Genomic DNA, 15,416 nt, shown 5'->3' with positions numbered 1-15,416 from the left:
GGATGTTTTATTGGTTATTTGATATAATTGTACAGTTCAATAGATTTGTTTTTATCAAAGCAATATGTGTTTGATGCTATCGCTTTACAGGTTATTTTTGCATATTGCTGTTTCAGTTGTAATATAAAAAGTATATACCAGTACCACATTAAGCTTTTACGACACATTTCTGCAAACTATTTTGTATTATTACCTTTAGTAACCCTATGTGGTCCATACAAAGAGCCAATTATAAACAGCACTTCCAGCTACAATGAGGTTTCAGTCGGTGTGTGAATGCTCTACTCATTGGACTGCCGATTACAGTCAAAGATGATATTGGCAGCATAGGGCCCCCGAAATTAAATTTGCTTAGGGCCCCATGGAAGCTTTGGCCTAATAGGCCCTAATCGTTGGTATTGGCTTCTTGGGTCTTAAAGCCTCACCTATACTGCAGCAAACTTATTCTTGGATATTTATATGATTAGGCTCATTGTAAAGCTTTCCTCCATTTTCTCACATTTTAAGTCAATTGTTATGTAAAATTTGCTTTATTGTGATTACTTAAGTTTATGATTGGCTTGAGCAGTGGTGTTTCGTGGACTGTTTTAGATATTTCAGCTAATTTCCTGACATCTGGGTGGGAGTCTATGGGGCTAAATAGTTGAAACTGGAACACAATTTAGTGTTTAATTATGCCGAACAAATAGTAGCTTTGTATTGAATAGATTAGACTGAAAGTAAGATTTTAGAATAACCTCTTAAAAATCCCAATTGTGCAAAGAGCTGTAAGCCTGTTTATGGCTAAAATAAGCAAGTAAGAGCAGCCTGATGAGAAACTTTCTACTTAAGTATTGGAAGATGATCTAAATATCTTGAATTCATTATGGTTTAGAAAAACATCAGCTGATAAAAAATTGTAACGCTTGTATTTTTCAAACTTATCATGCATGAATGTCATGCAAAAATTCCCCATTAAGGTAAAAATATAATAGAATTTATGCCCATTATGATTTTATGTAAACTGAGCAGCTTTACTGGTTTTAATATGTATGGATTTTGTGTTTGAAGACTATTTGCTGTATGTCATTTCCTTGAAAATAAATAGCCTGAATAACTAGTATTTACTTTTTTATTGTGAATATATATTTCTCACAATAGATGCAGCCTTAACCCATGCTTACTGTGTGTATATTGGTTTTTCCCACCCAACATTTTCATGGTATTCTTCAGGGGTTGGAAGCATGATTAATTAATGCCGTTGTCTTCAGATACAGCAGAGTTAGTTCATCTTCTTCTGTTTAACTTAACATAAAAGCTTCAAACATTAAAAGTCATTAATGTAGTTTGAGGAAAAAACCCTAGAACTTTAACTTTGGGGGGAAAGACAATAAATTACCAGGCAGTTTTTTTAAAAAACAAAACAAACTTTTATTATTTATTTTCTCAGGAATACAGTAGATTGCTGTGCACAGCACATACGTACAAAAATAAAAGGAACAAAAACAATTAGCAATGTCTGCCCTCGGAAACAAACCCCTAAAGTTTGTTTCTCCTTATTTTACAGTGATCAGCAAACCAAAACTAAGGCAGGAGGTGAGGTATATGAGAACAGAGGAATCGAGATAATGTATGAAGCACGCGCCTGCAGTCAGGCTTTCTGCTATACATTCAAACATAAAAGGACACATTCCTTACCTTCACTTAAAATAAGATGTAGAAAGATAAATAAATAGCATTATTTTTATTTTTTAAGATTTTGGATTTAAGGAAAACAATGAGTTTTGTCCATTAAACCCCTTTTTAAGTATCATATATTTGCTGTGGTGTATTGATCAAGACGTCCTGTTTAAAGTGCTACTAGAGGGATCAGATCTCCTAATCTGAGAGTTTACTTCCACTTTGACTCTTTCTCTCGAATTTTTATCTGCTGAAGCAGTTTATGTGCAAAGAGAATAATGGCAGGAATCCATGGAGCGGACAGAAAATCAGGGGGGTTGAGGTCAGCACAGGAGGAGCTATCTCCTGAGGAGAGAAAGACCTGGGGGGATATATATATATATATATATATTTTCCAATCCCAGCGCGTTAAGAAAACAGAAAGAAACATGATGTACTGATGCGTTCTTAACAGTGAACTGTTGAAATCCTTGAAAGGAACAAGACTGGCTAAAAAAACATCCAGTTCTTTGCAAATTATTTATATCCCTTCACCTTTCCCTAGTTTTCTTTACAGTTTTATGGTGTAGACCAACACAAAGTAGAGCATTAAGATGAAGTAAAACAAAAAGTGGTTACATGGCTGATTGCGTTTGCAAATCTAAATGTAAAAACTGTTATTCCCATTTGATTTTAGCCTCCTTCAATCTGATAGTCCGAAATGATTACATTTACAGGTGCTGGTCATAAAATTAGAATATCATGAAAAAGTAGATTGATTTCAGTAATTCCATTTAAAAAGTGAAACTTGTATATTATATTCATACATTACATACAAACTCATATATTTCAGATGTTTATTTTGTTTAATTTTGATGATTACAAATGACAACAAATGAAAATCTCAAATTCATCATATCAGAAAATTAGAATATTACTGAAGACCAATAAAAACAAAGGATTTATAGAAATGTTGGCCAACTGAAAAGTATGAACATGAAAAGTATGAGCATGTACAGCACTCAGTATTTAGTTGGGCCTCCTTTGGCCTGTATTACTGCAGCAATGCGGCGTGGCATGGAGTCGATCAGTCTGTGGCACTGCTCAGGTGTTATGATAGCCCAGGTTGCTCTAATAGTGGCTTTTAGCTCTTCTGAATTGTTGGGTCTGGTGTATTGCATCTTCTTCTTCACAATACCCCATAGATTTTCTATGGGGTTAAGGTCAGGAGAGTTTGCTGGCCAATTAAGAACAGGGATACCATGGTCCTTCAACCAGGTACTGGTAGCTTTGGCACTGTGTGCAGGTGCCAAGTCCTGTTGGAAAATGAAATCTGCATCTCCAAAAAGTTGGTCAGCTGCAGGAAGCATGAAGTGCTCTAAAACTTCCTGGTATGTGGCTGCGTTGACCCTGGACCTCAGAAAACACAATGGACCAACACCAGCAGATGACATGGCACCCCAAACCATCACTGACTGTGGAAACTTTACACTGGACTTCAAGCAACGTGGATGAAGTGCCTCTCTTCTTTTCCTCCAGACTCTGGGACCTTGATTTCCAAAGGAAATGCAAAATTTACTTTCATCAGAGAACATGACTTTGGACCACTCACCAGCAGTCCAGTCCAGTTTCTCTTTAGCCCAGGCAAGACGCTTCTGACGCTGTCTGTGGTTCAAGAGTGGCTTGACACAAGGAATGCGACAGCAGAAACCCATGTCTTTCATACGTCTGTGTGTGGTGGTTCTTGAAGCACTCACTCCAGCTGCAGTCCACTCTTTGTGAATCTCCCCCACATTTTTGAATGGGTTTTGTTTCACAATCCTCTCCAGGGTGCGGTTATCTCTCTTGCTTGTACACTTTTTTCGACCACATCTTTTCCTTCCCTTCGCCTCTCTATTAATGTGCTTGGACACTGAGCTCTGTGAACAGCCAGCCTCTTTAGCGATGACCTTTTGTGTCTTGCCCTCCTTGTGCAAGGTGTCGATGGTCGTCTTTTGGACAACTGTCAAGTCAGCAGTCTTCCCCATGATTGTGTAGCCTATAGAACTAGACTGAAAGACCATTTAAAGGCTTTTGCAGGTGGTTTGAGTTAATTAGCTGATTAGAGTGTGGCACCAGGGGCCATCAATTTTGAACCTTTTCACAATATTCTAATTTTCTTATATGATGAATTTGAGATTTTCATTTGTTGTCATTTGTAATCATCAAAATTAAACAAAATAAACATCTGAAATATATGAGTTTGTATGTAATGTATGAATATAATATACAAGTTTCACTTTTTAAATGGAATTACTGAAATCAATCTACTTTTTCATGATATTCTAATTTTATGACCAGCACCTGTACAGCCCAAAGTGCTAGTAGTATGTTTTTTTATCTTAATCTCAGGGTTCTGACATAAAGATATGGAGAAGTTTATGGAAGTGTTGAGTGTTTTAAAAACATCTCCTGGAGCTCTGTGCAATCCATCAGCTGAAAAGGGACAGAATACAACACAACTACAAACCTACCAACCCATGTCGAAAATCTTAGAGATAAGTTGCAAAAAGAAAGCTTCAGTGTAAAGAAAAACACATAATCTGTTTGCATGTTTTAGTGAACAGGAAACACGTGGAAGAACGAAAATGTTTAGCTTTCTGACTAAGTTTAGCAGGAAACTAACTGAACATATAATTTACAGTATAAGACATGGTAGTGGCAGGATCTTGCTGTGGGGATGTTTGTTCGGCAGATAGCATTTATGGAAAGATGAATTAAGCTCCAATATAACACAAAAAGGCATCATCAATGTCTTAATTTTCTTATGGGAGCCAAATGGATGTCAGTTTTCATTCCACTCTACAATTAAGCTCTACTTTGTGGTGATCTCTCATCTGATATTGTTGAAAAGTTCACATAAAGGGATAGAAGTACTTCTACACTTTATACATAAAAGATGATTTAAATTCCTGTTGTGAACAACAGACCACCCTGACCACAGGCGTGGAACCAAAGACAGCTCAACGACTCTGACCTTGAACTAAAAAAGGCTAATATTCGAGGAAGAAGCTCACAGGTTAAAACAGGAATCTGAAAGGTTCCACCCTGCAGGGGGTGAGTTGTGGGGGTGAAGGTTAGGGTTAGCAAACAGGCAGAGGTGGACAGTGCGGCCCGTCAAAGGGTTCAGGTATGTGGGGAAGCGTCCCTGTCATCCTGACAGAGCCACATTCCCGCAGAGGAGGCGGTGGTTTGACAAACAAAGACAGCGTGCGGACTCCATGCACACACACACACGTCTTTCCTGGGTTTAAATAGTCCTGCTTCCTGTCGCACAGGAATGAAGCAGGTAACAGCTGCAGGAACTACAAGTAGATCCCCTCTAGAGGAGTCTTGGGAATTCAGAGAACGAGGCAAGAAAAATATCTTTGGAATACTGAACAAGAATACCCATTTTGTGAGTCTGCAAAACATGAACAAACTGCTGCTAGTATAGCTAAACTCCTCCATCGTTTTACCCCCTTAATGTAGAGGATTAGCAGTAAAACTTAAGCTTTGCATCCATTTTTTCATCTGCATTATCCTTTTAGTCTTCGATGCACAAAAACTGATTAATCTATAATTGCATTTAGACCTGTTTTAGCTCTAGCTCTATTCACCGATGTGCCACTGCAGTGCTACTGCAGAAAAGATGGAAAGACTGCAAAAAAAAAAAACACCTAGAGCATCAAAATATTCCAAATTCCCAAAGAAAATGTAAAGAAAGCGAATGGATAAGTAGCATCATTGCTGGTTTCTTGTGCAGCCTTTGTATTTTCGTGCAACAAAAATTCGTCTTTCAAACTTGCAGCTATTTACATTGTTTTCCATTTGTTTCATCCTTTTAATAGCAGCTAAAAGCTTTGCATTTCAAAAACAGCAGCCCACTCTACTGCTGGGGCTCTTTCAAAGGCATTGTGCAGCAGCTTTTGTGTGTCCTTTGTCCACTCAGTCGATAATTGTGCAGAAGCAAGCCAGGTCCGATCCAAAAAGTTTCTCCATGCGGCAGCACATATGGTTTTTCACCCTGTTTGCTTACTGGATATGCTACGCAGTAAAACATACGGCCTTGTGCCAGTCTCTATGGCTGACCATTCTCTGGTCTCAACCACAGATTGTTTATTACTTAATCGATCTAATTACAGAAAAGAAAATAAACCAGAGATAGCCGATCCCACCTTTTCCCCTTTCTGAGGGCCTCTCTGGAGTGTCAGCCCTATTTCTGACTCCTCCGGGTGTCTCTTTCACAGAAGTTTAACGGGGGCCAGCTAGTGGGAACACCAAGGCACCTTTAAATCGTGCAGGAAAAAAAGTAGTGCATTTAATTTTCCTCCTCTCCACTGCTGGACATCAATAATTGAGCAGTGAACCATCAAGCATTTAAAGGTTTGAATAAAACGATAAACAGACATTTGAGCAGAAGTCCATGCATTCCTTCATCTAGTGAAGTGGTTCGTTGAGGTAATAAAAAGTATTAATTTCACTCTTAAAAGCACAGCATATAGCTCATCCTCCATCACAGAAAAGTAAGTGGTGTGTAGTTCAGTTACAGCAAGCACCAATGTGGTGGAACAGGGAAAAAAGGCTTTGACTCACCCTGTCCAGAAAAAAAATAACAATAAGCAGCTCAGTTTGGCATACATTTACAAACGCACCTATCCAAATATACACATAAATATTTATGTATAACAGAATAAATATTTGTATTTTCCTTCGCAGTTCATGGATGTGTCTGTCAGGCCTTTGCATTTCTACATATATGTTACCTGGAGGAACATCCGCATGTGCAAATTTCTATGAAATAGTCAGCTTCCTTCATAGTCGCGGGAGGAAATGTGTGACAGTCATGGCCGTGGTCGCCTTGTTGCCTCTCTTTACGCGGCCGTGCTTGCTCAGGCCGATGTAGAAGCCCTTGTAAACAAAAGACTCGTAGGCGTTGTAGTTGTTCGGCAGCAACGTCTCCTTGAACTTGCATTCGTCTTTGAAGACTCTCTAGAGAGGAGAGGAAGAAATGTTTCAGCGACTGTCACAACGCGGGAGCTTTTTTTATTATTTTCTGATATTAAGTCTGATTAAATTTTTTTTTATTTCTTAATTTATAACATTTCAAAAAAGGCGCATCTGTTCATTTATTTAAAGGCAATCCCTCAGAGATGCATATCCTTGTTTAAGATCAGAAATTTTAAAAGAAGTCAGCCAACATATTAGAGAGAGAATGGTGGACCCCCACATGTCTGCTAAAATCTCCTGATGCTATGACAACTATATACTAGTATAAATAGCTTGGGAAAGTCCAGCTGTCTCAATTTTTAGAGAGGAGACAGGTTGGACAAGTTTCCATTTGAAATGTGTTGAATCGACTTCAAAACGACAGCTTAGCACCTTGCTAGATGCTGTTTAAAGCTGTTTGCAGAGATTTATTATCTGCAGTGAATCACAGCCTGTACAAGCATGGGTTGAAAATCCACTCTGGGAGGAAGAAGCCATTATTCCAAATGCTAAATAAAAACAGTCAAGTTTGAAAAACAAATGCTGCATTTGATTTGTCTAAAAAGTTGTAGCTCAAAGCTGGAAATTGTGTCCGTTTTGGTCCTGATTAATGATACAAATAAATAAAGTAATTATCTCTAATTATTATTTTTTACACACAAAAGAAACTACCATGTGGGCCACTTGGTTTATCGATTTAAACTCTAAGAATTGGCAGATTGCTGGTTCAGACCTATTGGGGTCCGTCTTCTGGATTGCTCTAGGACTTTTCCATTCCGCCTTCAGTGGGGGTTGTCATTTTTAAGACGGGGACACTAAAAATAATTTCACTTCCAAGAAAAAAAGCAGCTTGTGCCTTCTCCAAATGATCAGCTCCTCAGGTTCTCTTTAGAAGGAAAAGGGCTGAATTCTGGCAAACTGATTTAAGAACCTACTGGCAAGATTTCCAAAACATTTGACCAAAGTTATAGAGTTTATCCTACCATATACTGAGGTTTAATCAGCTTTAGTGTCAGAATGTGTATGTTAATAACAGGTTTTAATATATATGGGGCTCAGGTGTTTATTGCAGTGAGCAGATTTTTCAGACAAAGTGCTGTGAAGTAAACATGGAGGAGGTGGAATGTTGTTGGAAAAGAGACGCATTTCAGAAATAAGGATTCATCGTGCTCTCGTATCTGAACTGATAAGGCTGTCCCTGGTCATTTGGTGCGACCTGAACTAACAAATCCCATAGATAACAATGGTACAAATGAAAATCACTAAACAACAATCATTATATGACTCTTTTTTTAAATAACGTAGCTTTTGACAGTGGAGATACATTTACTTTTGTTTGTTAATCTGAAAGAAAAGAATAATATTTGCTTAAAGTGCCTTGCAAGAATATTCATATCCCTTTAACCTTTTTTCCATATTACAATCAAAAAAAGCTTTTTTGTCACGGTTTTGGTCCTGTTCAAGTTTTAACTCTGAGTTTCCATTGGTCTTACTTCCATTTTTGTGTTGTAGTTATTTTTGATTGTTTTTGAGTTCTTAGATATTTCCCTCTTGTGTCGTTCTCCTTTCCCCAACTCCCTTCCTGCCTCTGTTCACACCTGCTCCCAATCTGCTAATTAGTCTGGTCTTTGTTTCTCTCTCCCATATGTTCTCCACCTGTTCAGTCCTGTTGCTGGTTTGTCGTCATTTCTTTACCCCTTTTGTAAGTATTTTGTGGATTTACAGGTGCTGGTCATAAAATTAGAATATCATGAAAAAGTAGATTGATTTCAGTAATTCCATTTAAAAAGTGAAACTTGTATATTATATTCATACATTACATACAAACTCATATATTTCAGATGTTTATTTTGTTTAATTTTGATGATTACAAATGACAACAAATGAAAATCTCAAATTCATCATATCAGAAAATTAGAATATTGTGAAAAGGTTCAAAATTGATGGCCCCTGGTGCCACACTCTAATCAGCTAATTAACTCAAACCACCTGCAAAAGCCTTTAAATGGTCTTTCAGTCTAGTTCTATAGGCTACACAATCATGGGGAAGACTGCTGACTTGACAGTTGTCCAAAAGACGACCATCGACACCTTGCACAAGGAGGGCAAGACACAAAAGGTCATCGCTAAAGAGGCTGGCTGTTCACAGAGCTCAGTGTCCAAGCACATTAATAGAGAGGCGAAGGGAAGGAAAAGATGTGGTCGAAAAAAGTGTACAAGCAAGAGAGATAACCGCACCCTGGAGAGGATTGTGAAACAAAACCCATTCAAAAATGTGGGGGAGATTCACAAAGAGTGGACTGCAGCTGGAGTGAGTGCTTCAAGAACCACCACACACAGACGTATGAAAGACATGGGTTTCTGCTGTCGCATTCCTTGTGTCAAGCCACTCTTGAACCACAGACAGCGTCAGAAGCGTCTTGCCTGGGCTAAAGAGAAACAGGACTGGACTGCTGGTGAGTGGTCCAAAGTCATGTTCTCTGATGAAAGTAAATTTTGCATTTCCTTTGGAAATCAAGGTCCCAGAGTCTGGAGGAAAAGAAGAGAGGCACTTCATCCACGTTGCTTGAAGTCCAGTGTAAAGTTTCCACAGTCAGTGATGGTTTGGGGTGCCATGTCATCTGCTGGTGTTGGTCCATTGTGTTTTCTGAGGTCCAGGGTCAACGCAGCCACATACCAGGAAGTTTTAGAGCACTTCATGCTTCCTGCAGCTGACCAACTTTTTGGAGATGCAGATTTCATTTTCCAACAGGACTTGGCACCTGCACACAGTGCCAAAGCTACCAGTACCTGGTTGAAGGACAATGGTATCCCTGTTCTTAATTGGCCAGCAAACTCTCCTGACCTTAACCCCATAGAAAATCTATGGGGTATTGTGAAGAAGAAGATGCAATACACCAGACCCAACAATTCAGAAGAGCTAAAAGCCACTATTAGAGCAACCTGGGCTATCATAACACCTGAGCAGTGCCACAGACTGATCGACTCCATGCCACGCCGCATTGCTGCAGTAATACAGGCCAAAGGAGGCCCAACTAAATACTGAGTGCTGTACATGCTCATACTTTTCATGTTCATACTTTTCAGTTGGCCAACATTTCTATAAATCCTTTGTTTTTATTGGTCTTCAGTAATATTCTAATTTTCTGATATGATGAATTTGAGATTTTCATTTGTTGTCATTTGTAATCATCAAAATTAAACAAAATAAACATCTGAAATATATGAGTTTGTATGTAATGTATGAATATAATATACAAGTTTCACTTTTTAAATGGAATTACTGAAATCAATCTACTTTTTCATGATATTCTAATTTTATGACCAGCACCTGTATGTTTTGGATTTTTGCCTCTGTTGAATGTTTTCGTTAATAAATATACAAGTAAACTCCTTCAGTTTCAGTCTACATTTGGGTCCTCCTGTCAAACCTCCCCCCCACTTGACAATTTTAAGGAGATTTCATCTAATAAGCAGATAGCAGGGCAACATTTCTGAATACGATTCTGAAAAGCATAGTTTGTGATTTTATTTAGCCTCCTTTAGTACAACACCCCTATATTATATCACACACAAACCTGAGAATACTACCCCTCAGTAAAACACGGTGGTGGCAGCATCATGGTGTGTGATGTTACAGCAGAAGATGTATAGAGCTGAAATTAAGGCTATTCTTGAAAGAGGTGGGATTGAAAAACAAACTCAGATTAAGGAGGAGGTTAATCTAGCCACAAAAATATGGCCCATAACATTAAAGCAGTTAAAGGGCGATGGTTAGATCATGACCAAGACCAGACCGACTAGAATCTTTGATAAGTTCAGAAATGATCTCCAATCTGACTGAAAGGAATCACCAAGCATTTCTGTTTCTAGTTAGAAAGATGGTTGAGACCTTACCCAAAGGACCTGCAGCTAGAATTACAATAACTTGTTCCACAAATACAAGTACACAACATTTCAGATTCTCCATTTGGAACAATTTCAGAAACCCTGCAGCATTTTTCCCTACCCTGTATGTGGCATTGTTGCTTCATGTTGCTATATTGCATAAAATCTGGTTCACTGTTTACTTTTCCAAGGATGATCAGAAACGCTGTGGCTATTTTACTATAGACGCTTTTAAGACCTTAAAGGAAAATTCCGGTTTTTAACACTTTTAGCCCATTTTCTGTAGTGTCCAGGATGAAATCCAATGATCGACACCAAAATTTTGACAATTGGTCCTGTTCTGCTTTTTGGCTCATGCAGAATCCCCCCCGGCTGCTTCAGAATGGCTTCCATTGTGCATGTCCGATAATGTCCTTAAAACAACCTTAAACGTTCTTTTTTTAAAATATGCTACTCACCGGGTTGTCAGCGCTGTTCAATGACGTTCCAAAAAAAGTTTCGTAAAGAAAAAACGTTCCTGTAGTGTTTTATTTAGCAGTTTGTAAATCCCATTGAGTTCTGTTGGAATAGTCAATATCCCTCCGCCACCGGAAATAGGAAATGGGGCCTGTTTACGCTTAGTTATAATCTTTTCGCAAGGCCCAAGTGTTTCTGCTTCACTCTGTGTACTCCGACGTCGAGGTGCTAACATCTCTGTTAAAATCTTTAAAAAACTCTGAAAATGGAATACGAAAGGTGGATTCTTGAGGAGGACATATTGGACTTTGAGTTTGACGGTAGAGGATACCGTCGCCAACTAGTGGTCTGGAGTGTGCAACGCTTCAGATTGGAATGGGAAGCGGAAGTTTATAAGCGGTTGTGATGTATCGGAAAAAATAGTCCTGGGATTTACAAAATGCTAAATAAAACAAGACAGGAACGGTTTTTCTTCACGAAACTTTTTTTGGAACGTCATTGAACAGCGCTGACGACCCCGGTGTGTAGCATATTTTAAAAAAAGAACGTTTAAGGTTGTTTTAAGGACATTATTGGATATGCACTATGGAAGCCATTCTGAAGCAGCCAGGGGGGGATTCTGCATGAGCCAAATAGCAGAGACAGGACCAATCGTCAAAATTTTGGTGTCGATCATTCGATTTCATCCTGGACACTACAGAAAATGGGCTAAAAGTGTTAAAAACCGGAATTTTCCTTTAACAATGTAGATGTACAAAAACCCTCATCTAGTATCTGTTATATTAAAAACAATTAACCAACTAATGCAAAAATGCTAAACTTTTAATCTGATGTTTTTTATTTGAAAATATCTTGTTGTTAACCATTCCCTAAATATATACCCATGTAGATTTATTTTCATTCCAGAAAATTAAAACCATGAATAAGAAGTTTGCTGGTGCATTTTCTTAAAGGCTGAATGGTAAAAGAGTCAATAATCCACTCGCCCAATGTCAATATTGAAGCTACACTGATTTAATAGCTTAATTCATCACACATATGTAAAATAGCTGTGATTTATAGCCCTTTTAATAATAAATGTTATTTTTAAATATCTAACAATGTGATATTGATGACTACAGTATGTCACTCAGTTGAAGATTAGTCCATTTGTTTTTCTAAGATATATAGTATTAAACTTAATTTGCAGCAATCAACTTTTGTAAACATTACAAACGATCCAAACATATGAATGAAGAGATTAGAGTTTGATTCACTTTTATAAGCTTTATCGCATTTATTTAACATTTTTAAAGCAGCAGGCTAATTCCCCCCAAGTCAAACTTTTGCCTTTTTTTAATAAATATTTAAAATAACTTGGTAAAATGTCCAAGTGTTATATATATTTTATGCAAAAGCAAAATAAAAGTACAAAAAAAAAGTTAGGTTGTGACTGTGGCTATGATATTATACTCCAAGCTTTATATTTCAAGTTGATTTGTGACAACAAACATACCACACCAGTTCAATTAAATATCTATAAACATACCATGTGATAGTTAAATTAAGTAATACAATAATTATTAAATGAGATATTTGTAGCAGAGGCTGTAAAGAGCTGTGACCTGTCCCCCTCCTCTCATCAGGGTATATTAATAACACAGCAGCCCTCATAAAGCAGTGGATGTAGCAACAGCTCTGTTGAACTCCAGAGTTGCGCCACTGTAACCTACCGTTCCGTACAACCTTCCTCTGCTGTTCATTGCGACAAACAGCTGACTCCTCACCCCGAACAGACTGATCACTCCTCGGTCCACGGTGGAGATCTCTATCAGACCTGAATGAGACATAATGTGACAGAGAGGCAGAGTCAGTGCGACGCTGCGGTTTGGGACAAGTTTCAGTGGCCTATGCAGCAGTGATGGGTGTAGCCTTGCAGGTGCACTGCGACTTGGATGATGCTCCGTTATGTGTGCAGCAATCAGCTATCTGCATGTTAGACATTGTGGTTGGTTTACAGCGCGCTGGGAGGAATATGAGTGCCCCACATCAGGGTAAAAATAAGTCCGCGTCATGCATTCGTGTCGTGTTTTTGGATGCACCGTTGCACGGCTCGGTACACTGTGTTTGCCTTTGGAAACTTTCAACCCATGCTGCGCTACTTAAATATCATGCAGGACCGGATCTAACTTTTAAAGATACACTCTCTTTGGATTCCAATGCATTTTTATTTTTATTTTTTTGCAGGATGCAACTCACTGTATGGGTTCTCACTGTGCACACCGCTTATCCTGCCATCAGGGAGCACCTGCAGGTGAAACCCAATGCCCACGTTGCAGTACAGCCGCCGCACTCTTTTGATGCCCTGCAAGTAGTCGCTCTGCCAGTTCAGCTGCGATCTGTCCCCATTTATACCCAGGTAGGAGCGGGAGAAAAGGGTCTCCCACTTCCTTTCTAACAAAGTAGCATTAGTCCTGTGTGGGATCGGAAAAGAGGAAGCGATTGCCCACAGAGAAGTCCACAAAACAATAACTGCTGGCAAAGTCCAGTGCGTCCTGGCCCCGCTGCGCATGCTGTAGTGACACCTTTGCGCAAAGGCCATCCAGTTTACCTTTGGGGCACCTGGTTAAAGTTACCTGCCCTGAAAAAGCAACTCTTCTTATCTTCTGTCCTCTGGCATATTGGCTGTGAAGGGTTAGAGTTTTTGGGTCAATGTAGATCAGGGCCCCATGGCCCGAGATCTGAACAAGTGGAGAACAGAAGGCGTCGCAACTTGGATTGGTGCCGGTGGCGATGACCATCTTTCGCCGCTCCACGCCTCTGTACAGACAACGCTTGCCGTGGAGGGGGCGGCACCACTCACTGCAAGACCAGCTCACCTTGCCCCCTACTCCCTCACCTCCTCAAATGACATCACTGTGACTTCACCGCTGCACGCAGCCCCCCATTACAAGAGGGGAGAGGGAGGAGGAGAGAGCCTGTGGACCCCAGCAGCACCAGCAGGTCTGATACCACTGATGGGGGGGACTGCACCTTCACACCAGCCTCAGGAAAGTAAGATGGACTTAAAGCAAGAGTTTCCTTTAAAAGCTTTTCAAAATAAAACATTACATCAATGACTATGCAAATACCAAATCAGGCATCTAAACAAAAAAAACCCTTATACATAGTTCTACTGTTTTAGCTACTGTTTTTACAGTTTCAGGTGAACAATCAAATTTAAAAAGCAAACAGGAAGAACCTGAATAAATAATAATAATAATAAACAATATTTAAGATACTAAAACCAACCTGGCTCTATGTGAAAAAAATTACTAAACTCAAAATACTCAAAAATTGTACTTGAGTATAAAAACACAATTTTATCATACTTTTACATAAGGAAGAATAAAAAGTAGCAATCCAAAAAATTACTCCAAGAGAGTAAAAAGTCTTAATTTCCTCAAGATATGAGGAAATTCTAGTATTTTATGAACTATAATAAAAAATATATAATATATAACAATCCCAGAACGAAAGAAACACTTTTCTAAACCATAAAATTTACGAAACAAGCACCTTCTGTGACAACATTAATTGTCAGGGCTGTCATGGTAGGCTGGATTAAGCTAGTTTTCTAAAATAGAACACTGCTGCATTGTTTTTATTTTAAAGGTTTTTTAAAAACGTTTGAAAACTGCTTGTAAAAGTCCCATACCTGGAAATCTGAAGTTCTATATCTGTTCTAAACAGAAACACTGCAAGCAAGCTGGCTGAGGCCCAAACATTGCTGAAATATTAAACTGATATTTTGCCATTCGAAAATTAATATCTAGTGAAGACTTTAACTTATCATTAAAATTGTTGTTTAAATCTGTGATTTTATTTTGAATTGGAACTAACCTGTCTTTTTAGTCTTCCTCGGTATAACAAGGCTAACTTGATGGAGATTTTCCTCACATGGGAAACCTTCAGTGTGTGTGAGTGTTTGTGTGTAACCCATAGAGAGACAGAGAGAGGGAGGGAGACTTTGGCTTTTATTGGCATAGAGCAGGCATATGATAGATGGATGGATACTGTGTCCAGGGCCCAAATTGGGACGGTGGTCATATGTCCTGGCAGCCTGCGTCCTTATTTAGAAGGAGGTGTAAAAACAGTCTCGGGGGAGCAAATGGCAATCCTGTCTGACACTTCCCTCGCTGTTTGTCCAGGAAGTTTACACAGCCAAAATATTCCACCAGGTCAGATTGCGTATTGTTATTATTGTTATTATTATTATTGTAACTAACACACTCTGCACTGCATAAATAGCATCTGCGTGGATCAAATTCACGGCATACTTTTGTGTGGAGATCTTGAAATAATGCCAATATTGGATTTATAAACAGAGATACACCAGTAGAACGACCATTTATGCAAAATCAAAACAGAGAAACATAAACCATTTATTTATTTATTTATCAAAGTCC

General features: G+C 38.8%; 1 protein-coding gene across 1 annotated transcript; it reads right to left on the bottom strand.

Moving 5' to 3' along the window:
- Positions 1 to 3,985: 3,985 nt before the first annotated feature.
- On the bottom strand, positions 3,986 to 13,998 carry LOC119793172 (fibroblast growth factor 6-like). Its single transcript, XM_038300193.1, has 3 exons — positions 13,228 to 13,998; positions 12,702 to 12,805; positions 3,986 to 6,648 (listed from the first exon to the last, which is right to left on the bottom strand). Exons 1-3 carry the CDS (start codon positions 13,568 to 13,570, stop codon positions 6,472 to 6,474), a joined length of 624 nt encoding a protein of 207 aa, XP_038156121.1. The 5' UTR covers positions 13,571 to 13,998; the 3' UTR covers positions 3,986 to 6,471.
- Between the last annotated feature and the right edge of the window lie 1,418 nt (positions 13,999 to 15,416).

Source organism: Cyprinodon tularosa, unplaced genomic scaffold (assembly GCF_016077235.1).
Source record: "Cyprinodon tularosa strain WSP-4 unplaced genomic scaffold, ASM1607723v1 ctg442, whole genome shotgun sequence".
Classification (NCBI taxonomy): domain Eukaryota; kingdom Metazoa; phylum Chordata; class Actinopteri; order Cyprinodontiformes; family Cyprinodontidae; genus Cyprinodon; species Cyprinodon tularosa.
This window is presented reverse-complemented; position numbering and strand designations above follow the sequence as displayed.

What these genes read in the sequence shown, in the direction of transcription:
- LOC119793172 (XM_038300193.1), bottom strand. Translation starts at nt 13,570, where the DNA reads ATGGCCTTTGCGCAAAGGTGTCACTACAGCATGCGCAGCGGGGCCAGG. An exon ending in GCACAGTGAGAACCCATACA is followed by an intron (nt 12,806 to 13,227) that starts GTGAGTTGCATC and finishes TGTCTCATTCAG; the next exon opens with GTCTGATAGAGATCTCCACC. An exon ending in GAGGAAGGTTGTACGGAACG is followed by an intron (nt 6,649 to 12,701) that starts GTAGGTTACAGT and finishes TCTCCTCTCTAG; the next exon opens with AGAGTCTTCAAAGACGAATG.